Raw genomic sequence first — 22668 nt, forward strand, 5'->3', positions numbered from 1 at the left:
AAGAGATTCCCAGGCAAGTCAGACCTGTAACAGTGGCTTCTTGTTTTTACTTTGTGAACCCTGTTTAGAAACAGGACGTGGTTAAACATTGAGGCAACGCAGAAAAGTAACGTAAAAAAATGAGTCTTGCACTCGCTGATTCCCCTTTTCATGAGCAACCCCTGTGTATCCTTCAGGGGACCGATCTTCCACAAAGCGCCTTCCAGAGCAGTTTAACAGATATTTATGTATGTATGTATGTATGTATGTATGTATGTATTTATGTATTTATGCATTTATTTATGTATTTTTAAGGATTTTAAGTAATCGCTACACCCAAGGTGGGGCTAGATCTCACAACCTCAACATCAAGAGTGGCATGCTTTGCTGATGGAGCCAACCAGGCGCTGCAAAGGACCTTGAAATCTCAGGTCACGCTGAGCTGGATGCTTTACATACATTGCTTAATTGCAGCTAGATGCGGCAGGGTACTGTGTTATTCCTTTTTGCAGGTGAAGAAATCCAGGCCCAGAGAAAAGGAAGATCCCAGGAAAATGCTAGGTCTGCATGTGTTTGGAGAGCTGACCCGCCCGTAATTTCTCCATGACTGTCTCCTTGCCCCTTATTTTATTTAAAGATGTGATTTGTTTATTTATTTGAGAGAGCGCACTTTTTTTTTTTTTTTATAAACGGTTGAATAATTTGTCAAAAAGTGAGAGGGAGAAACAGACTGCCCATTGAACAAAGAGCCTGATGCAGGGCTTGAACCAAGGACCCTGGGATCACAATCTGAGCCAAAGGCAATTAACCAGTTGAGCCACCTAAGCTCCCCTCATTGCCCCTTTAGATGAATTACAGAGCAGACCATTAATTCTCCAACTGCTGAGGATGAAACGGATCTTCATTCCATCACTCATCCACTCTACCAATATTTGTTGAGCACCTCTGATGTGCCAGAGGGACAGGTAGTTTGTGCCATAGGCAGTGGGGACAACATGGGCCCTTAGCCCAACTCTGAGCACGGTTAGTGGGGCACTGTGGGACTTAGATAACTAACTGTGTGGTGTAGACACGAATGAACGAATGAATGGTGAACAGGGCAGTCTTGCCTCCTCCAGGGAGCTTCTCGCTCCTACTCCAGGACAGAAATTTAGACACATTTCCTCGGCTCAAGTGGGGACTTGCGGTTCTTCTTCTCCTTCTCCCCCTTTTATGTGATAGTTTTGGGAATTGCTTGGATTTAGGGTGAAGCCTAGAGAAACCCTCTGAAAGCACAGGACGTTCAGTTTTGTTGCCTGATTGCCTTTCAAAAAAAAAAAAATCTATTTTGTAAGTTGACATGGAAGAAAAAGGCTGTAGGGACAATCAAGACCATCACCGATTTGCTACAGATTGGTTTACGGGGGGGGGGGGTATAAAATGAGGGGCCAGGGTTCGAACTACACACTTAGTAGGTTCGTGACCTAAGGCAAGGTAAATCAACCTCTTTGTGATTCAGTTTCCCCGGAGGATAGTACCCACCCCGTGGCTTGGTTGTTAGCATTATTATTATTTTTTAATTTTATTTATAAATTTATTTTTTTATTGGTGTTCAATTTGCCAAAGTTGTTAGCATTAAATATCAGTATATGTAGAGCGCTCAGGACGGTGGCACACGGTCTACGCCATGCAATAGCTATGCTCAGCCTCATCGTGCAAGCTAACGATCGTGAGGACTGCGGTTACTTTGAAGCACCCGTCTTCTCGGGTTCCCTACTCAGGGCTGCGGGCACAGGTTCCCCCATTCCCGCCCACCATCCGATACTGCGGGCTCTCCTCCTCCTCTAGCTCCGCCTCCGTTTCCAAGGCCGCCGGCCCGCAGTTGCGCGGTGCACGCCGGGCCTTGTAGTCCGTTCGCGGAGTCCTTTAGGCAGTGGCCTCGCGGGCGAACTGCATTTCCCAGCGTTCCTCGTGGCGGCGGCCGTAAAGCGCGGCGGTCGAACGGCCGGTTCCGGCTGAATGTCAGTGCGGAGCTGTGGGCCGGGGAGGAAGGTGGTTGGCGGTCCCTCTACCACCTCCGCCGCTGCCTCCTCCGCTTGTGCTGCGGCTGCGGGCGCCCGGCCGCTCGGGCATGAGGCCGTGAGGCGGGCACCGGGTCGGGGCCGCCGACATGTTTGGCCGCTCGCGGAGCTGGGTGGGCGGGGGCCATGGCAAGTCTTCCCGCAACATCCACTCCTTGGACCATCTCAAGTGAGTGTGTTGGGGGCTCCGGGGGGCGGGGGGCGGGGGGCAGGCCGCGCGGGGCTGCACGTGGGGATGGGGGCGCCGCGAGGTGGAGGACGGAGAGGCACGGCCCGGGAGGGGTGGCGCGGCGGCGGGGAGCCCGGGCGCCTGGGTTCGAATCCTGACACCGCCGCGCCTCGCCGTGTGACCTTGGGCAAGTGGCTTAGCTGCTCCGAGCCTCAGTTTCCCCATCGTTAAAGTTAAGGGGACGAGACCAGCTGACGGATGCAGACTTTGCTGGGTGGTGGTGGTACTTCTCAGGCTGCACAGCTGAGGGGTCAGAGACCTGGACCTGGGAGGCAGGCAGATCTGGGTTTGAATCCTAGCGTGTGAATTTAGGCCTCGGCTTCTTCAGTTGCAAACTGGATATTAGTGACAGCAGCTGCTCCCCTCTGATTGCTTGGAGGGTAGGATAAAGGAATGCATGTAAAACTGGCAGCACGTACAAAAGTGCTCAATGAAGGGCAGCCGTTGAAACTTTTTATTTTATTTTATTTTATTTTATTTTTTACCCGCCCCCCTCCCTTCCTGGGGAGTCTAAGGAGGGGACTATCAGAAGTAGAATTCCAAGGGCGGGCAGGTGGCCGACGCGGTTCTGGGAAGCAGGAGTGCACAGAACAAGCCTGGCAGGCAGACCCGCATTCAAACCGGCCCCCCTCCTACCGCTCAGTGGCCGTGTGACCTTGGACAAGTTACTTCACTTCCTTGAGCCTCTGGTCCCCATCTGCAGACGGGGAGAATGTGGATCTGGATCGTGCAAGGATTTAACCGCGTCCTGCGCAGAAAGAGATTGATCCAGTGTCTCTTACTCAGCAGGTGGCCAACACAGGGGTAGCTGTGTTTATCAAAGCTATAGGTGAGGGCTTCCTAGACCACCTCACCTAAAGTGCTTCCCCACCCCAGCTCCTTTCCGTCTTATCTTCGCCTTGATTTCATTCAGTGCCCGTCTCCACTATCTGCTTTTACTCTGTTTCCACTCCTTTTCTGTCTGCTCCTAAACTGGTCCTTCCAGGAGAGCAGAGACTGCTTGTTTTGCTCAAAGCTGTATTTCCAGCATCTGGCCCTGGGCCTGGCACACAGTAGGAGCTCAGTGGCTACAAAAAAAAAAAAAAGTAGAAAAAAAATGAATGAATTGGGGACGGGTGCAGAGCATGCACACAAACCTAGGATTTTTTTTTTTTTTTTTTTTGGAGGGATGGGGAGAGAGGCGATGGAAAAGAGACTTTTGGGGAGGGAATGACTTCGGGGAGGGGGGCAATCTAGTATGTGGGGTGGCAGTTGGGTGGGGAGTAGGCAATCTTTTGCTTACGGGAAGAGATAGGCTGGTTTCTAGAGGGAGCTCCCAAGATTACTAATGGGAAGGAAAAAGGGGGAAGGCAGGGAGCAGAAGGGAGACAAAGGCCCAAGGAGAGGATTGGTGGGAGGGAAGTTAGTTGGGGCTTCTCGTTTGGCCAAGGGTTGGGGTGCTCTGCTCCTTAGCTGTGTCTTTTCTGGCACGGAGCAGGCGTTTCACAAATGTTTGTGGGTCTCAGAGTGGAGGGCAGGAAGAATCAGTATGTAGTAAGGAATGGTTTTAAGGGGGTGACGAGAGAGGACATGGGGAGGACAGAGGCACAGGACAGGATGGGGGTGTTTAGGGAAGCCAGAAATCCTAAAAGGGAGGGCAGCTGGACTGGAAAGGGAGAGGCAGAAGGATTTCAGGAATTTAGAGAGTGGGTGGATGTGGCTGAGATGGGGAGGATGGTTATCTAAAGGAGGTTAGGCATCCTGCCAGCATCCTGGCACCTGTAGGCTTTCACCTAGCTCTGCCTGCCTCCAGTCCTCGTAAAGTACTTTAGTAATTATTGAATGCATGTGTGTGTGTGTACATGCGCGCACATGTGTGTGCCATGTACTTAAGGACTTCCTGTGTGTTATTTCCTTTAGTCCTCACAAGTCTGTGAGTTATAGGAGCTGTTATTGTTTTCCATTTTATAGAAGTGGAAACTAAGGTTCAAAGAGGTTAGATTACTTGGCCACAAGGTGACAACAACTGAAACAGTCAAAGCCAGGCTCTGACTTCAGCGCTCGCACCCCGTGCACGGGTCTTCTGAGTGAAACTGCCTCCTAAGTCAGTTTGGGAAGACTTTCAACTCAGTTGAGTCTTTCTGCCCGATGAGGCATCCTCACCCTCCAGCCAGCCACGGAATGGTAAAGGTTCTCAGATGCCTTTGAAGTATCTGGAACTGCCCAGGTATATTGTTTAGGTTGGGTGCTTTTGGAAACCCGAGCTGCCTGTCCTATGAGGCAGATCAGCTTAATCCATATTACAGTCTGAGGAACCTGGCAATTGGGATACTGCCGTGGGGCTTTGCAGATCCCAAAATGACTTGGAAAAGAGTGTCCTAAACAGCTAGTTCGCACCCCGGTGGTTGTGATGTACTTCATTTGGCTCTGATAGTAAACATCTTGGGCCTTAAGTACGGACCAGCTTGTTCCCTGAGGGAGTTCACAGGCTGGCAGGGGAGACCGCCATTAACGCCAGTGACCATACAATGTGACAAGTGCTGGGATCTCTGTAGGTTCAGGGTCCTGTAGGAACCCCTGGCAACTTTTTTGGGGAGGCAACACCAGAGCAGAGTCTTCAAGGACAAGCAGGAGCCATTGTGTGGGGCTGCAGGATGTGAGAAGGGGATTCCTGGGGTTCGTGGAGTATCAAGGTGGGGTTGGTGGTTGTAGGAAATAAGGCTGCAGGTAGAATGGGGCTCGGGCTTCATCTGATAGGAAGGGCGACCAAGCATCCCAGTGTGCCTGGGACTGAGGAATTTCCCAGGATGGGACTTTCAGTGCTAAAACTGGGAAAGTCCTGGTCACACAAATATGCTCTGGGCTTGACCTAGGGCAGTGTGGGTGGAGAGGAAAGATTAAAAGAATTTAGAACTGGAAAAAAAAGTTTTTTGGACATGCAAAGCATCTAGGAGCCCTCCCCGTTTTAAAAATAGATTTTTTAAGAACAGTTTGAGATTTAAAGAAAAATCAAGAAGATAGTACAGAGAGCTTGAATTGCTTTTGTTATTCTTCGTAACATTCTCAGCTTTCAATTTTTTTTTTTCATTCATTTTCAGCTTTCAAACTGGAAAGGAAACTTTCTGTTAGACAAGGTTTTACTTTTGCTAAATACTGGAAAACCGTGTGCCTTTGGTCTTTGTGTACTGAGTCGAGTTAGAGACTCAGTTGAGGCAGGCTAAGATAGTAAGAGGTTATTTGCTACACGTCCCGGGTGATTTATTAGTCAAACTAGAGGCAAGGCCATGACATTGACTAACAAATGCCCACCAACAAGTAGAACCTTTACTGATGGAATTGTGTGATTGCTTAGAGCACCTTTAGCAGGAACTGCGAGTCCACAGACTGGTAGGAACTATTTTGGTGTTGTGTTGTGGCCTTAATCACCTTTGTGTGTGGGTCAACATTCTTGGTTGCAAATGACTGAAACCCAGCTGGAATTGCCTTATGCCCCAAATGGAATGGATTTGGAATTGATCCCTGAGCAGTCCCTCCTGGCTAAGCCTTGGCTGAGGCCAGGTGTTCAGACAAAGCTGGCAGTATGCGTCTCCAGTTCTTGTCTCTCCTTTCTTCTGTGTCAGTGTTGCTCTCAGCAGGCTGCAGGCTTACATCGTATCAGTCTAGCAATCCATGGGGGAAAAGGGAGCTTCTTTTCTAAATATCGAAGTCAGTATAGTTGGACCAGCCTGGGATCTCATGCCCGTCCCTGAGCTAGTCACTGTGGCAGGGGGTGTGGGGTGCTCTGACTGGCCCTTCTCTGGAGCCGAGGTGGCATCAGCTCCTCCCAAGCTAGTGGACAGAGAATGAGAAAAAGGTTTCCCATGGGAAAATCAGGAGTTGTTACCCAAAGAGAAGGAGAATGTATATCTAGCAGGCAGATGCTCACCTGTTCCTGGTTTAGTCAACTTTTGCCTAAGATAGCACTGATTATTTTTAAGGGTATAGTGTTGCCAGATTGATTTTTTTTTTATTTTTTTTTTTATTTAGAATGTTGTATTCACCATATCACTTATAATGAGCCTGAGGCACCCATTATGTCAAGTCCAACTTTTTCCAACAGAGTGCTCTAGACTCTTTTGCCATCCAGCTGGTTTTGGAGCCCAGGTGAGGGCCCTCTAATGCAGGCTAGGGAGTCAGAAGCATCCTTGGTAGGCAGACACCCATTGGAATGGAAGTCTAAAGGATGAGAGGTGTGCCAGGCTGTAGGGAGCAGGGTGGACGGGGGATGCTTTAGGCAGAGGAAATAGCATTTGAGAAGCCTAGAGGAGAGAGACAGGCTCAGGTCATTCAGCAAGGGGGTGCATATGGGGGAGGGGAAGTGAGGATCCCAGAGCAGACCGATGAGGCAGGAGAGGTCAAATCACATTAAGGAATTTGGACCTAAGCCTGAGAATAGTGGGCAGCCGATGAAGGTTTTTTTTTAATCTGGAGTGCTATGGTCCAGCCGAAGTTTGAAGGGTGGGTCTGGCAGGAAGTGGGCATCCAGTTGGACTGCTGCCTCCTGGGAAGTGAGGATGACCTAATGCAGGGGTGTTTTCTTGTGCCACCTCACTCTGATGGGCCTCCTGTTTCACTCTGTTACACACACATCACAAGCCCACTTGTATGCATCTTTGTTCTCTCCACTGGAGCTCCCCCTCCTCTTTCTGCCCACCCAAATGTCCAGCTGTATCATTGAAGTACCAGTTCTTCCATAAAAATTGCCCTGGTGACTTCAGCCAGCAAGAAGCTCTACTGTCCGAATGTCACTTGTTCTCATTCCCACTGTTCTGCTCAATTAACATATCATGTACTGTCTTCGCATTGCCAGAGTTAGACTAGCTGTTAGAAGCTCTGGGGTTTTCAAGCTTTATCCCAGCTGTGGGTTAGAGCCCCAGGAAGCTGGCCAGAGTTTCTTGGGCATGTCCTTTTGCTATCAGTAATGGTCTTACTTGATCGTGTGTTGTCTTTCCCAATTTGGGCATAAGCTTCATAAGAGACCTTGGTGGCTTGTTCACCTGGGAATTTTGTCTAATGCTGGCACAGGGCCTGATACATAAGTGCTCAACGAGTATTTGTCAGAGGATGAACAGAAGAGGCAAGTTCTGGCCAGGCTTTATTTAACAACGGCCTGTTCTGGCCAGTTTGGTCCCAGCTGCCATGCTGGAGCTGTGACTTTGTGTAGGGCTGAAAGCCATGCCTACACCCTCTTGTGGTTGCCAGCATCTCAAATCTCAGATCCAGTCTCACTGGCTGGCCCAGTTTGGCATCTTTCTGGGGTGATTCATTGGGAGAAACACTGTCTATAACACCACCTTTCCCCAATCCTCTGGTCTCTGCACCCTGTGTGGAGCTTCTTGTCCTGCTGGCCAGGGGGCTGGGCACTGACCAAGTGTGGTTTCCAAGATACAGAGTGCTCTGCGTAGTTTCTGCCCTGGTGCTGAGCAGACCAAACAGACAAAGGCTCTGCATCCCTCTGTCCCCCAGACATTGTTATTTGGGGATGTGTGCTTTGGAGGAATGGACCTCTAGTCTCCTTAGGCCTCTGCCACTCTACTTATCCTTTCTCACACTTTAGCTTATGGCTAAGTTTCAGGATCTTCCGGTAGGAGCATCCTAGGAGGCATATTATGATATAGGTCATAAAACTTGTATGAACATAGCGTGTCTGTCTCTGAAGTGGACGTAATTATTATTGACTGTAATGGTTTAACCCGTGAAATAAGTGACTCTTGAGAGAGTAGGGTCTGTGGAGGCAGAATTTGTTTACAATCCATCGTCTTTGGTGAGGAGCCTGTATATATTGCTTGTATACTGGCAACAGGCTATGGTGTTCTAGTTTCCAGGCATTTCAGACTCTTCAGCTTCTCTCTAGAGTTCGTGTGTGTGCAGGGTCTGATACTGAGATTCTACATCCTACAGAGCTTGTGCTGGAGATATTATGATGTTGGCTGTTTTCCAAAGAAATAGAGTAAGGGTCAGTTATCAGGACTGACTTCGAGATCTGATATGTATCATGCCTTTTTGGTTTGCTGTTTATCTGCTTGGTTACCTTACATGCTAAGCATTCATAACTTTATCCAAATGCTTGGCTAATAGCAGCATTTACTTTGTTGTTTGCATTTTCTATCCTATCATGGTTATAAGTAAGGGGTCTGGAGTCAGACTGCCTGGGTCCCCTGCATCGGGACTCTGGGCAGGTCCTCGCCTCCCCGAGCCTTAGCTCCCCAAAGCATCAACCCAGCGAGATTATTGTTAAGGGTTTAATGAGTGAATACATCTGAGGCACTCAGAAAAGGACCTAGCAAAAGGAGGGCCTAGTGCAGTGGCTTTGATGATGATGATAAAAATGTGTGTGCGCGCGCGCGCGCACGCACACACACACACACACACACACACGTTTGAGAGAAAATTTTTTCATTGTACCGGTGATCATTGTAAGAGAAAACTCTGTCCTGCCCTTGGAAACTTATCTGAGATAAGGACAGAGTCTTACACACAAAAGTGGCTACGGTAACATTGTTGATCATCTAAACAATGAGGACTCCTAATATCCAGCAGAAGAGTAACTGCAGTGTTTGTCTTGTCAGTGGTATACTATGTGGCCATTACAGATGCTTGCAAACAGTTGACAATGACAAAAAATGCTTTTATTACCTGAAGGAGGGAGGTGGGAAAGAGGAGCATGGAAATACCCATGAGCTCAACTATGTGAATATCCACAGCAAAGCAAAAGACCGGAGGAAATACATCACATTCCAGGCAGCGCTCATCTCTGGGCAGTGGTGTTATTGACATCTCTTTTGTTGTTGAGGTGTTTAACCTTCCTAAAATGAGTGTTACACTGAGAATCAGAAAGTTTTGAACTATATTAATATCTCTAGGTAGTTGAATTGCTTGATCTTCCAAAGCTCTGGCATTCGATGCAGCATTAAAATATTAAACCTTAATCCATTCAGCTTTTTTCCCCAGTACATTTCAGCAAACATGTATTGAGGATCTCTTCCTTTCTAAAACATTACCCAAAACAGTGTGTTAGGGCATAGTGGGTGTGAAAAGATGAGCAAGGTGCAGGTACAATAGAAGAAATCTGGAGATTGAGATGTAGTGGTGGGTATTTGCATCTACCAACAACAAACATTTAGAAAATGAGTATTTCAAACACTACCATTTACAGCAGCATCGAAAAACATCAGTTACCTACAAATAAATCTAACACAAGATGTGCCAGACCCCTATCACAGCCAATACTGAAAGAAATGTAAATGTCATGTTACCTAATTGTAAGGATGTCAGTTCTCTCTATATTTAGCTATAGATTTAGGGCAATCTTAAAGGAAATCTTAGCAAGTATTTTTGTGGAAGTTGAGAAGGTGATTTTTAAATTTATACAGGTAGGTAAAAGGCCAAGAATAGCCAAAATAATAATGAAAAAAAAAAAAAAGGAAAAAAGTTGAAGGACTTCCATTATCACATAGCAGGATTTATGATACAGCTTAGCATGGTATTAGCACAAAGGTAAATGAATAGATCAATGGAACTAGAACATTCAGAAAGAGTTCCCACATGTGCAGTCATCTGATAAACGACAGAGGTGACATTAGAGTGCTTTGGAGAACTCAGGACCTTTTCAGTAGTTGATGCTGAGTCAACTAGATATCCAGAGGGGAAAAAACAAATTTTGGCCAGTATCTTGCCCAATACACAGAAAAATGAGTTCCAGATGTATGCTAAGTCAAAATGTGCAAGGTAAAACAGAAAGTTCACAGTAACAGGTGCTTGCTACCCTGCCGTCTCCTGCTCCTGTGACCAGGGCTTGAGAACTGCCCTCTCTGGCTCATTGCACGACCCCTGGCCCTCAGCTTCTGGGATCTGTAAGAAATAAGTCTTGTGGCTCTACTTCCTTTACGTGGGTGTCTTGAAACTACACCTTCAATCAAAAGGACCCTGTGGGTTTCACTTCCCCAAGGTGGGAGCTCCCATACTAAGGGAGCTTCCTGCTGCCCCCGTGTGGGTGGCTGGTGCCTCTTCATTCAACTGCATATTCTTAATTCAGCATTCCAGCTCCCCCTTCTCAACACAGAAGGCTTCACTAAGAGATACCAGGATTTAGAAATCAGGGCTGGTCCTAAAGATTTCAAACTCTCTTATCCCTCTTGGGGGTCTTCAGAGCGGACCCGCTTACCCAGGCCTCTGCCTTTCCCACCGGGTGAAGAATGTGTTGGTGAGATGCTGTGGGTGCCATCCTCTTCATAGAGGGAAACACCAGAGTGGGGAGGATCTGCCTTTCCCCACCTCCACCCCCACTCCCCATGCTGCTGAGGATGCCTGTCCTGGACGGTAGGGGGTATACTGTGGGCCAGATGCAGAGCGTCACTGATGGCCACAGTGTAAGTGATGCAGTGGCTCTGAAACGTCAGTGGGAGCTGGTTCAGAATGCAAACTTGGGGCCCTGCGCCCAGGAGTCATCTTCGGCAGGGGTGGGGCGGGGTGGGTCTCAGGTGGGAAACTAGAAGCTGCAATTTAAAGAGGATTTTGTTGGAGGGGGCCGGTGAAGCACAATTCGTAAAACTCTGCTCTTTGAGCTTCTTGAGGAGAAGGCACGGGAGAGGAGGTGGAGGCAGAGGTTCCCGGGTGGGTCCTCCCACGATTCATCCAGGGTGCTTCAGTGCCATGGAGCCCCCTTTGCACAGGGGGGAATGGCCTCCACGCCCCCGCGCAGTCCTGCTGGTACATTGGGCACACGTGGTGGAGATTTCTAAATTTGGAGAGGTGTTCTAGTTGTATGTTGCACGCAGTCTTTAATTGATTACATGATTAAGGGACTCCTTAAACTGTCTTTCAGATGTAACGAGCAGCAACAACATGAATACATAAAACCCAGCCCCCTAAAGCGGATTAGTCCTTAGGGTTCCAAGGTTCTCCTGATTTATTATACCCTACCTATTTTTAGAGACTTTCAAAGTAGGACCCTACCTATTCTTTCCCTGCCTTGCTCTCACCAGCCTCACCTCCAGACTAAAGATGGTGATAACGTCAGGAGGTGATTCTTCCTGAATCCGTCCCTCTTGCTGTCCCCCTTTTCTTCCCAAACCATGACAGCTGAAGTCAGTCTATGGGCCCTGGAGACGCTGGTTTTTAAATTTTATTTATTAAATTTATAATATTTTTCAAGTTTGTAAGTTCCGGTTAATTAACAGTGTAATTAATTTCAGGTGTAGAATTTAGTGACTCATCACTTTCATGCAATACCCCGTGCTCATCCCAACAAGTGTGCTCCTTAATCCTCATCCCTCTTTTTACCCCTCCCCCCCTCACATCGCCCTCCCACCCCGGGGGCCATCAGTGTGTTCTCTATAGTTAAGAGTCTGTTTCTTGGTTTGTCTCTCTCCCTCCCACCCGTGTTTGTTTCTTAAATCCCGCATGAGTGAAATCACACGGTATTTGTCTTTCTCCAACTTACTTCATTTAGCATTATACTCTCTAGCTCCATCCACATTAGATACAGAAATGCTAACTCAAAGGGAGTGGATGCCTGGCTGGCACAGGCCATACAGCATGAGATTCTTGATCTCAGGGTTGTGAGTCAGCCTCACATTGGATGTAGAGATTACTTAAAAATCTTAAAAAAAAAAAGACAACTCTGAGGGAAGGGGAGGGAGGCGCTTTTGGGAGCCAGGAGGCAGGGGCATCAGCATCTTCAAGTGGTCTTCGAGGGATGTATGCACTCAGATGTTTATAATAGAACAAAAATAGCCAAATTATGGAAAGAGTTCAGATGCCCATCAACAGATGAAGATGTGGTCTATATAGACAATGGAATAATACTCAGCCATAGAAAAGAATGAAGTCTTGTTGTTTGCAACAGTGCTCTCACGAACCGTGCAGATGGCACTCCTAGGGCATCTAGCCAGGCCCTAGGTCCCACACTGCCCAGGACTGGCCTCGGTGATTCTTTCTATTGCCTTGACCACCAGTAGAGGCCTGAGGATGGGACTCAGTCTATCTGCCTCTACCCCTGTGGCAGGCACAAGCCTGGAGCAGCAAAGGCCTCCCAGGAACATTTGGTGGGTAAAGCACAGGGCCTTAGCCTCCCAGACCTTCCTAACTTCAATCTGTACCCAGCAAAGAAGGTTGATGCCTTGAACTGCAAGCCACCTAGTTCATTTGACCTATCAGTTCTGATGGGTTTCAAGGGTTGTTTTAAGATGAGAGAGAATTCGAGCATAGCAGGGAGGGAGAGGGAAAGATAGTTTTTTTTTTTTTTAATGATAGTCACAGAGAGAGAGAGAGAGAGAGAGAGGCAGAGACATAGGCAGAGGGAGAAGCAGGCTCCATGTACCGGAAGCCCGACGTGGGATTCGATCCCGGGTCTCCAGGATCATGCCCTGGGCCAAAGGCAGGCACTAAACCGCTGCGCCACCCAGGGATCCCAGAAAGATAGTCTTTAAGCAGACTCCAGGCTGGGCACAGAGCTGGATGTGGGGCTTGATCCCACAACCCTGAGATCATGACCTGAGCTGAAACCAAGAGTCAGATGTTAACTGACTGTGTCCCCTGTGGCTTGCTGGTGTGCAAGTAGGGGAGGAGCAGAAGGAAAGAGAAGCAGATTCCACGCTGAGCAGGAAGCCCAACTCAGGGCTAGATCCCAAACCTTGCGATAGATCACAACCTGAACCAAAATCAAGAGTTGGGTGCTTAACCAACTGAGCCCCCCCATCCGCGGCACCCCCAAGGGTAGTCTTGATTGCCTGTGGTCTTTGCCCCAGCAACTGACTGGTGTTGAGACTTCCAGGCCCTAATCTGCAACTCCACCCCTCTAAGCTCTGCATCAGCCTGGCTGAGGGTTTTAGCTAGACATTCGGCCTGGGCCATGTGTCTCCACTTGCTCCACCAGCATCAGGATCACCTGGGGGGTGTCGAAAGGCCCGTGAGTCCTGCTGGTTCTGAGTCTCCAGGTGGGCTTCAGTAGCCCCCACTTTACCCAGTTCTCCAGGTGATTCTCTTGCCACTGGAGTTTGAGGATGGCTGTCTTTAGGGCCTGATTCTCTCATATCCATTTGGGTTGGTGTGTTTCTGGTTAACACTTCACAGCATCATCTGCCACTTTTCTTACGTGGAGTAGCTGCTTCTACGAATGGGAGTTGTGCTAATCACATCTGAAAGAGCACTGCCAAACTGTCCCCAAAATGTCACTAGTGGTCATGGAGTCTGGCTTTCATTTCAGTTGGTAATCCTTAATGTTCTTTCCTTTCTGTCAGGTATCTGTACCACGTTTTGACCAAAAACACCACAGTCACAGAACAGAACCGGAACCTGCTAGTGGAGACCATCCGTTCCATCACTGAGATCCTGATTTGGGGAGATCAAAATGACAGCTCAGTATTTGAGTAAGGGTTTCCAGTGTTTTTTGTTTTCTGACTCTTCTTCCTTTGAATATTCTTCTAAATGTATACCATGAGTCATTCCTGATGATGTCAGGGTTTGACACCAATTTGGTCTTGGGCAGATATGTATATCTATATAAAATGTCCTTGAAACACTGGAGAAACGTAAGCTGACAGTGGGAAAGTGAGGGAAATGAGTGTCTCTCGAAAAATCTGAAGACATTATGAATCATTTTCCAAGTCGCATCTGATGATCTCCCTGAAGGAAGGGGAAAACATCCTGGGAAGTTCGCTAAGTGAACTGAAGAGCCCTTGCTGTGGAGAGACTAAGGGCTCATATTTATTGTGTATACTGCTGGGCGGGCCCAGTACTGAGCTCTTGATGAGATAATCTAAGTCTCCCAGCTGCCCCTGGGTGGAGGCCCTGCTGTCATGAGCATCGCCATTTATGCTCAGGGTGGCACAGCTGGGAAGCAGTGAAGGGGCTTCTCATTTGTGTACTTCCCCAATGAGCAATTTTAGGCCTGCCTCACTTTCCTTTTTTTTTTTTTTTTGTTTTGTTTTGTTTTGTTTTGTTTTGTTTTTTTGGGCAAGAGAGACTCTTAAGCAGGCCCTATGCCCAGCATGAAGCCCAATGCAGGGCTCAATCTCATGACCCTGAGATTGTGACCTGAGTTGGAATTGAGAGTTCGATTCTCAACTGACAGCGCCACCCAGGCGTCCCTCTGCATCTCTAAAGGAGAGAAATTTCCTGCCCACTGCCTAGTACAGATTAGGCACTCAAGAATTGTTAGCACATGATAATTTATAAAAATGTCCCTATTGGAGAGTTAAAAAAGCAAAGGCTGGAAGCCATGGATAGATTTCCCAGTAGACCTGCTCAGTGTCTGAGTGCAGAGGGATCTGGGTTATGATAGCCACCAAACATTTTATTTTTATATAAAAGAATCTCAACTGTAAGTATTGAGGCCACGTTAAACCCATTTAAAACAAAAAAAGGTGTTCCGTTTCTAGCCTGGCTTCTTATTAGATATTCTGGTTTTCCAGATCGCTCTCTGTTTTCATCAGGAGGGTTATCTAAGATAAAGCTATTTGTGGAAAATGCAAACTGTGACACAGGCCTTTTCCCCAGAGAAGAACATGAGTAAAGAAGGAGATGTTGCCTGCAAATGGGGCTGGATTCCTTTAAGAAATCGCTTGGTTGGTTGGTGTCTGTTTTGGAAATGTGAATGCTCTTTGGGTTGAAGGTTAGAAACATGTCCCCTTGATTAGAGTGGATTTTCTTTCTTTTTCTTTTTTTTAAAGGTTGTCTTTATTCATGAGAGATAGAGGCAGAGACACAGGCAGAGGGAGAGGCAGGCTCCCTGCAGGGAGCCCAATATGGGACTTGATCCCAGGGCCCCAGGATCACACCCTGAGCCGAAGGCAGATGCTCCACCACTGAACCACCCAGGTGCCCCTAGAGTGGATTTTCTGAACCCATCTGTTGTCTCAGAGAAACTGCTCAGCTCTTGGAGGCTCCATGATTCCTAAGTCCCCAGTAGGGTCCCCAGGAGAATTTGCTTTTAATCCATTTCTTTTAGAATAATTTTAGATTTATAGAAAAGTCACGAAGATGGTACAGAAAGTTCCCAATGTCTTACCCGACTGGGGTGCGTTTGTCAGAAGGTAACCGTGGTACATTAGTGTTAAGTAAACTCCAGGCTTGATTTGGATTTTGCCAGTTTTTCCATGAAGACCCTCTTGCTGCTCTAGGAACAGAATCCAGGTTCCCACAGCACTTTTAGTTGTCATGTCTACCCGGCCTCCTCTGATCTGTGACAGATTTTTCAGTCTTCTATTTTTTTCATGATCTTGTTTTTTTTTTTTTAAAGACTTTATTTACGAGAAACAGGCAGAGACACAGGCAGAGGGAGAAGCAGGCCCCCCATGGGGATCCTGATGCAGAACCCCATCCCAGTACCCCAGGATTATAACCAGAGCTGAAAGCAGACACTCAACCACTGAGCCACCCGGGCACCCCAACCTTGATGGTTTTGAGGAGTACTGGTCAAGGGTCCTGTAGGATGCCCACCCCCGCCCCCAATCTGGGTTTCTGTGATGCCTTTCTCATGATTAGCCCGAGGGTTATGGGAAAGAATGCCACGGAGGTGTGGTGCCCTTCTCATCCCACCCAATCAGCAGTGAAGACATCTACCTGCTGTCTGGTGAGGTTAATCTGATCACTTAGTTAAGGTGGTATCTGCCAGATTTTCCTACTATAGAGCTGTTTCCCTCTCTGCTGTTCTTTGAAAGAGAGTCGCTCAGTTTAGCCCACCTGGGGCATGGGAATTTAGCTCCACCTTCTGGAAGGGGGGTAGTGCATATCTATATGTTTTTTGAAATTCTTTTGCATGGGGAAGATTCATCTCTTCTCCCATTTATTCATTCAGTCATTTATATCAATATGGGGTCGTGGATGTTTATTTTACTCTTTGGGTTAAAGTATATTGTGGATCCAATACTGTGTTATTAATACTAAATTAAAACAGTATTGTGGATTAAAGTATACTTTGGATCCAATCTGTATTATTTATTCTGTTGCTCCATTTGCCCCAGCTTGGGCACTGGGGCACTTTCAGGTTTGGTTCCTGTGTCCCTTTGACACACCCCTGTCCTTCTGGTTTTCTTGAGCACTGCCTTACTTCCCTGTACTCTAAGATGCTCCAGGCTCATCTTATATTTTCCCTGCCCCAGATCTAGAATGAGCCATTTTTCCAAGGAACCCCTCCACCTCCCCTGGGGGAGATATAAAAATCCAGGCTCCTGGATTTCACACTAGACCTGCAGAATCTATCCCTGGGCCAGAGCTAGGTCCAAACATTTTAACAAGTTCCCAAGTTGGTCTGGTGCTACAATGAACTTGTTGGGTGATGCTTGGGAGTCACTGATTTATTCAACCTAAAGCGAAGGGAGACAAAACAGGTCAAATGGGGGGCACCTGGGTGGCTCAGTGGTTGAGTGTCTGTCTGCCTTTGGCTCAGGGCGTGATCCTGAGGTCCTGGGATCAAGTCCTGCATTAGGCTCCCTGTAGGGAGCCTGCTTCTCCCTTTGTGTCTCTGCCTCTCCCTGTCTCTCTCATGAATAAATAAATAAAATCTTTAAAAGAAACTAGGTCAAATGATAGAGATCAATGTGCAATGGCATTTGTAGGCAGACAGGTTCCCCAAATCAGAAAAGGTTTGAGTTCATGTTTTTCTTTTTCCTTTATTCATTTACCTTTTCATGAATTCAAACAGAAGTTATGCAGCACTGAGCAAGTGCGAGGCCCATGATCCTGTCACTGTGCAACTGACAGTCGAGACAGATCCCCAGAACCAAGTGACAAGACCCTCGTGACTGCAGGGACCTGTTCTGGGTATCCCAGATGAGAGATTACCTGGTTTTAGTTTGCATTATGGAGAACACATAATGAGAAAACACCATTTTCTGCCTTTCAAGAAAGGCATCAGAGGGTTCCGTCTCCATTGCAAGACTAAAAAAAGCCAGCACATACTCCCAAAGGCAATGTCCCCAGGCTGCATGTAGACAGATGTCCTGTCCAGAACAAAGGCAGAAGCTGACCTGGGCACTGTGTTGCGCCCCCCCCCCCCCCAACAGCCCTTTCAATCCCTTCCAGTTCCCCCCCCCCACCCCCCCGCCCCCCGCAAATTTGAAAACTCTTTTAATAGCATTATCTTGCCCCTCAGTAGGGAACTCCAGGTGGTGGTGTTTAACATGCAAAAAATACCAAAGCAAAGGAAAGAGGCCTAGTAAGGAAAACTAAGAATAGTATTTGTTGGGAGAATTTGCCCATCGGGTTTCCCACAGCACCGGTAGATGGTTGTGTATCGTTTAGTGGCTAAAGATCTTCCCAGGCCCAGCATGGTGCTCACATTCTGGGGAGAGAGGGTGGAGGAGGACGGCATCAGTGGGGAAGCCGGAGTAGGGGATATGTGGGGTGTGGGGGGGCTTGCTGGTGGTGTGATCTGCTGCTCTGCAGATGCCTTTGGGGGTCAGGGGCAGTCTACACCCATGTGCTGTGCACACAGCTGGAAGGATGACTTGTATTTCCCTGGGTAGAAGCCCACCACTGATGCTCTTCCATTCTCTCCCCAGCTTCTTCCTGGAGAAGAACATGTTTGTTTTCTTCTTGAACATCCTGCGGCAGAAATCCGGCCGCTATGTGTGCGTTCAGCTGCTGCAGACCCTCAACATCCTCTTTGAGAATATCAGTCACGAGACTTCACTTTGTAAGGACAACCCTTGACTCTTGCCTCCCTGCCACGGAGCTTTGGCAGCATGGAGTTTGGGTGGTTTCTGTGTTGCTTTTTGCATGTCTGTTCTTTCTGTATGTCTTAGCATGCTTGGGCTGCTATAACAAGGATGCCCGAGATTGGGTGGCTTGGACCACGGAAATTTTCTCATAGTTCTGGAGGTTCCATCAGGGGTAGTTTCTGGTGAGACCTTTCTTCCTGGTTTGTGGATGACTATCTTATTGTTTCTGGAATTGCCTTTCTTGTTGTGTGTGCATAGAAAGAGTTCTGGTGTCTTCTCTTCTTATAAGGACACCAGTGGTCTTTGATCAGGGCCTCACGGGAGGGCTTTGTTTAACCTGAATCACCTCCTTAAAGCCTCTCACCTCTCTAAATATAGTCACTTTGGGGGTTAGGGTTTTCCTGTGTGAATGGGGGTATCCTGCAGTTTGGTCCATACCACCATGTTTATCCCTGTGTGGTGCGGTACCCTTGAGGGGCTGAGTGATTCTGGGCTATTCACGTTTTTTTCCTTGTAACTTTTTGGGATCACTGAATAATCAGCCAACAGAATAAGTGCTAGAGGCAGCAGGGTGAGGAGGGAAGGGCCCAGGAGCATGCAGGAGTGTGGGCTTTGGCAGCTGACCTGCCTCCCTCACCCCCACCTCCTGGCTGGCGAGGGTGAGACATGGAGCTGCCTCTCCACCCTCACTAAGCCTGACTCTTCCTCCGAAACAACCGCCCAGTGAGGCAGGTGTTGTCAGCATGAAGAGCTCCCTTGATACCCAGGGAGTTCTAGACAGTGGCCCATGGTGAGCACTCTGGCGATGCCAGAATCCATAAGGGGTCTCAGTCCAGCTGGGTTAGTTCATTGGTGCAGCTGCGGGGGCGGGGGGGTGCCCCCGGAGGACATTTGTCAGCATCTGCAGACATTCTCTGTAGTAATGGGTGGGCAGGTGGGAGTGTGTTGGCATCTGGTGGGTAGAGCCCAGGGGTGCTGCTAAGCATCTGACAATGCGCAGGACAGCTCCCCCCCCCCCCCCAAAGGATTATCTAGTCCCAAATGTCAGCAGAGTCGAGGGCGAGAAACCTGGTTCAGCTCCTACTCCTCCGTGCTTGACCTCTAGCTTTGTTACTATGACTACAGCAGGCCCTAGGCCCTGCACGCCGGACACAAGGGAGAAAAGATGACAGGCCAAATGTCTGTGTCAAAGGCAGACTCTAGGTCCTGAGATGGGCTTAGAAAGTTTCTGGTGGGTGGAAGGAGGGAGAGAGGGCGACACTGTCAGGGGGAAGCAGGGAGAGGAGAGGCAGGGATGGGGCTGTGAATGGTGGCTCTGGGAAGTGGCCACTAGGTGGTGCTGCCACCCTAGGAGCCTCTGCTCATACTTCCCGAAGTGAGTTGACTCACTCTCCGTAAGTGGTTTCCCGTGTTAACAGCATTTGTTACCCTGGATATGAATTGTGTGTGGTTTCTGAAAATTCCGAGGGGGGAAGACCCAGCCCTGAGGTGCAGGCCCTGGACCCCACCAGGTCCCAGGCCCCTCTGCCACATTGGCCATGCCTGTGCTCCGGGCGTGGGGGTGGGGGGGTGGACTCTGCTCCCAGCTGCAGTTTCTGCTTCTGTGAAGTGGAGATGATGCTTATATCTGGGGAATAGAGTGGTGTGGGGATTAAGTGTGGCAGCGGATGTGGGCAGCCTGGGGTCTGTCAAATGGAGGCGTCCAGTCGAGCTGCTTTTATCACTAAATCCAGCATTCCCCTAAATGTCTGTTCTCGGGTAACCTTCCTAAGCCCAGCTAGCCACGGGGCTATTGTATTGATGGGCAGGGGTTGGCATGGTGGAAAGTGCTGGAGTTTTCGGACCACCTTGACTTTTCTTGAATTAGGACTAAGGGTGCGGTGTTATAAGAAACGCAGGCAAGATGCCACCATCTTTAGGAAGAACTCAACAGAGTGCTTCTATAAGCCCCGTGGAAGTGGCAGACGTGACTGCCTTTTACTTACTTTGATTTGTGGGGGTGAGGAGGACAGGTGACTTTTGCTGTTATTTTTATTTTTCAACCATGGGAAGAAAACGTCCTCATTCCAAAACAGCAACAACAAATCAAACAGGACGAGAATATAGAAAGCAGAAGTTCTGCAGAGCCTCTCCTTCATGGTTCAGTGGACACATAGCATTTGTTTTCTGTTTTCCCAACTTCCTGCCGTATCTTAAGTTTTCAGGCAGCCCGTTCCCGCATCCCCACATAGTTCGGCTCCAGAGCTTCATCTCTCTAAGCCCCGAGTTCTCCTGCCTGCCCACGGGCAGCGGGGTGGTTTCCAGGTTTTCACTATTACGAGCAGCCATCTCACAAGTGCACCTGTTGCCTGTTGGGTTCGGTGACCTAAGTCACAGAAGGCCCGAGAGACTGAGATTACTTAGAGACTCCTGGGTTGATTAGAAAAGGATACCACAGAAAGTTGGCCACCCAGTGAGGGGGTAGTAGAAAAATCCCAGCCGAATAATAGAGGCACCTCTGCTGCCCCCACGGTGGCCCGCAGCACCCACAGAGTCATCCTGTGGAGGCCCTGGAAAAAGTCCCCACTGGGGAATGATGGGAGCATGTGGCTTTTCCAGCTCAAGAAGGTAGCCAAGAGGCTCATGGCGGTATGTCTGAAGCTGCCAGCATTGGCATCCGTGCCTCTGGTGGCCCGGAAGTCACCAAGCAGTCACAGTGGCTCCCCACAAGACATGTCAACCTTCTGCTAGCTAGTTCATCCCCGGCCATAGCCAAAATGACAGAATGAAAGAGAAGTGCTCTGGGCATCAGCACCCACTGGGCTGCTTCTTACAAGTTAAGGTTCTAGGGGGGGTAGGTTGAGGACTGTGTATAGAATAGAATACCACATAGCAAAAAGGAGACTGGGAATGAACTATGACCACCACATGTAGCAATGTGGGTAACTCTCCAATGTGGGAACCAGTGACAGAGGCCAGACACAAGCGTGCGTGCTGCGTGATCCATGGATTTGAAGCTCTAGAACAAGCAAAACAAGTCGGTGTGATCCATGTCAAACCAGGGCTTGCTGTGGGGGGAGGGTATTGACTGTCCTTCCTTTATCAGAATTAGTCATCATATAAATTAATTTAAATCATCCTTGAGGTTTTGTAATCCGGCATTATCCTGTGGCAGCCTTTTTTGAAAGAGTCTCATCTTAAACAGTCTGGGCAGGGCTATCAAGGAGCCTCCTGGGGAGCTAGAAATATGTTGTTTGTGACCTGGATGGTGCTTACATGGTGTAATGTATTTGCAGAAATTCATCAAGCTGGACACTTAAGATTTGTGAAGGGTGCATGTATATATAAATATATATGTAAGTACAAAGTAGGTGGATTTAAGATTCACCTATGTGTACATTTGCACACCTACCAGGCTGTATACTTCAGAGTTGTGATACATGTAATGTCATTTTTAAATAATTAAGTCAATTAAGATTCTTAGGAACCCCCACCCCAGACCCACTGCCTCTAGAGCCCCAGGATTTGTCTCAGGAGTTATTAGAATCGGGAGGTATTGAACACAGCCTGTCAAGCTGGGAATACTCAGTGTGCCTTTCAGAAGGCCGTGGCTTTCCCTGAGAGCTGGCTTCTGAGGAGGCGGCCCCTCTCGCAGCCCCGTGTTCCTGGATGGTTCTTTGGGGGTGCGTTTGGTGATGTCAGTCTTTCTAGTAGTACTTTGGTTTAGGTTGGGTACCTCTTTGACACCAAATAATAATCTATTTCCTGCTCCTGAGAGCAACCGTGTCTAGTCCTGGTGGCTGGAGGGTCAATGGGAGGGATTAGGGGTCTCTGTGCGATAGGGCTAAGAGGAGTGGTGGCGGCTGCCATGACTGCGTGTTTGCTTTGTGCCTCTCACTGTCCGTGATGCTCTGTCCAGTTTAATCCTCAACAGCAGACCCCTGAGAAAGATAATATTACTCCTGTTTTTAGGTAAGGAAACTGGAGAGTGAGGAGGCTAAGTGGCTTTCCCAGGGTCACCCAACGAGGGAGTGGCAGGGGCAGGGTGGATCCAAGTCCCCTTCAAATGCAAGACCTCGAAATATGAGCCTGACTGGAAGCCATGCAGTGTTTCTTACACAGGGAGCGTACCAGGGCCACCCCAGAGAGCCTAGAAGGTGGGCAGGGCTGGGGCCCAAGATTCTGTGCGTCTGACAAACTCCAGGTGATGCTGGTTTGCGGGTCTGAGAACTAGGCTTTGAGTAGTCAGGCTCCAAACCACTTGGTTTACTGCCCTAACCACATCTGCCTTTAGGTGTGGATGTTGGTCCCATTCTGCCTTTAACCACTGGGGGAGGGGGGAGACGGTGGGATGGTGCAGAGCTCACAGACTGGCAGCCTACAGGACACACACAGTGGGGATGGCAGCGCTCTGCTGGGTGACTGGTGAGGGCTCAGAGACATGCCTGGCAGGGACCCAAGGCTAGGCTATCGAACAGCAGGGCCACAGGCAAATTTTTTTTTTTTTTTTTTTTTTTTTACTTCTCTGCAAAATGAGAGGAATGAGACCTGCTCTGCTGGATAATGTCAAGTGCCCAGCCTGGTGCTGGGCATGTAGTGGAGGGAGGTTCTGCATAAAGTAGCTTTTATGGGATCATGTGGCTATGTAGGGAGAAAAGGACTATGTAGCTAGCCCTTTGTAGCATTTAGGGATGGCAGTGTAACTCTTGATGGCATCGTGGAACAGCTTTTAATAAAATCC

General features: G+C 48.5%; 1 protein-coding gene across 10 annotated transcripts in view; it reads left to right on the forward strand.

The window, feature by feature from the left end:
- Positions 1–1965: 1965 nt before the first annotated feature.
- Positions 1966–22668, forward strand: part of CLEC16A (C-type lectin domain containing 16A) — a 196458-nt gene continuing 175755 nt past the window's right edge. For 7 of the 10 annotated variants that reach the window (XM_072835794.1, XM_072835789.1, XM_072835791.1 and 4 more), the window contains exons 1-3: positions 1967–2208; positions 13527–13655; positions 17790–17923. In XM_072835794.1, coding sequence (XP_072691895.1) covers positions 2129–2208; positions 13527–13655; positions 17790–17923 — 343 coding nt within the window. In that variant the 5' untranslated portion in view covers positions 1967–2128. Of the gene's footprint in view, positions 2209–13526; positions 13656–17789; positions 17924–22668 lie in introns of all 10 variants that reach the window. The other 3 variants (XM_072835793.1, XM_072835795.1, XM_072835790.1) reach the window with 2 other exon arrangements.

The sequence above is a fragment of the Canis lupus genome, chromosome 8 (genome assembly GCF_048164855.1).
Source record: "Canis lupus baileyi chromosome 8, mCanLup2.hap1, whole genome shotgun sequence".
In the NCBI taxonomy this organism is placed as follows: Eukaryota; Metazoa; Chordata; class Mammalia; order Carnivora; family Canidae; genus Canis; species Canis lupus.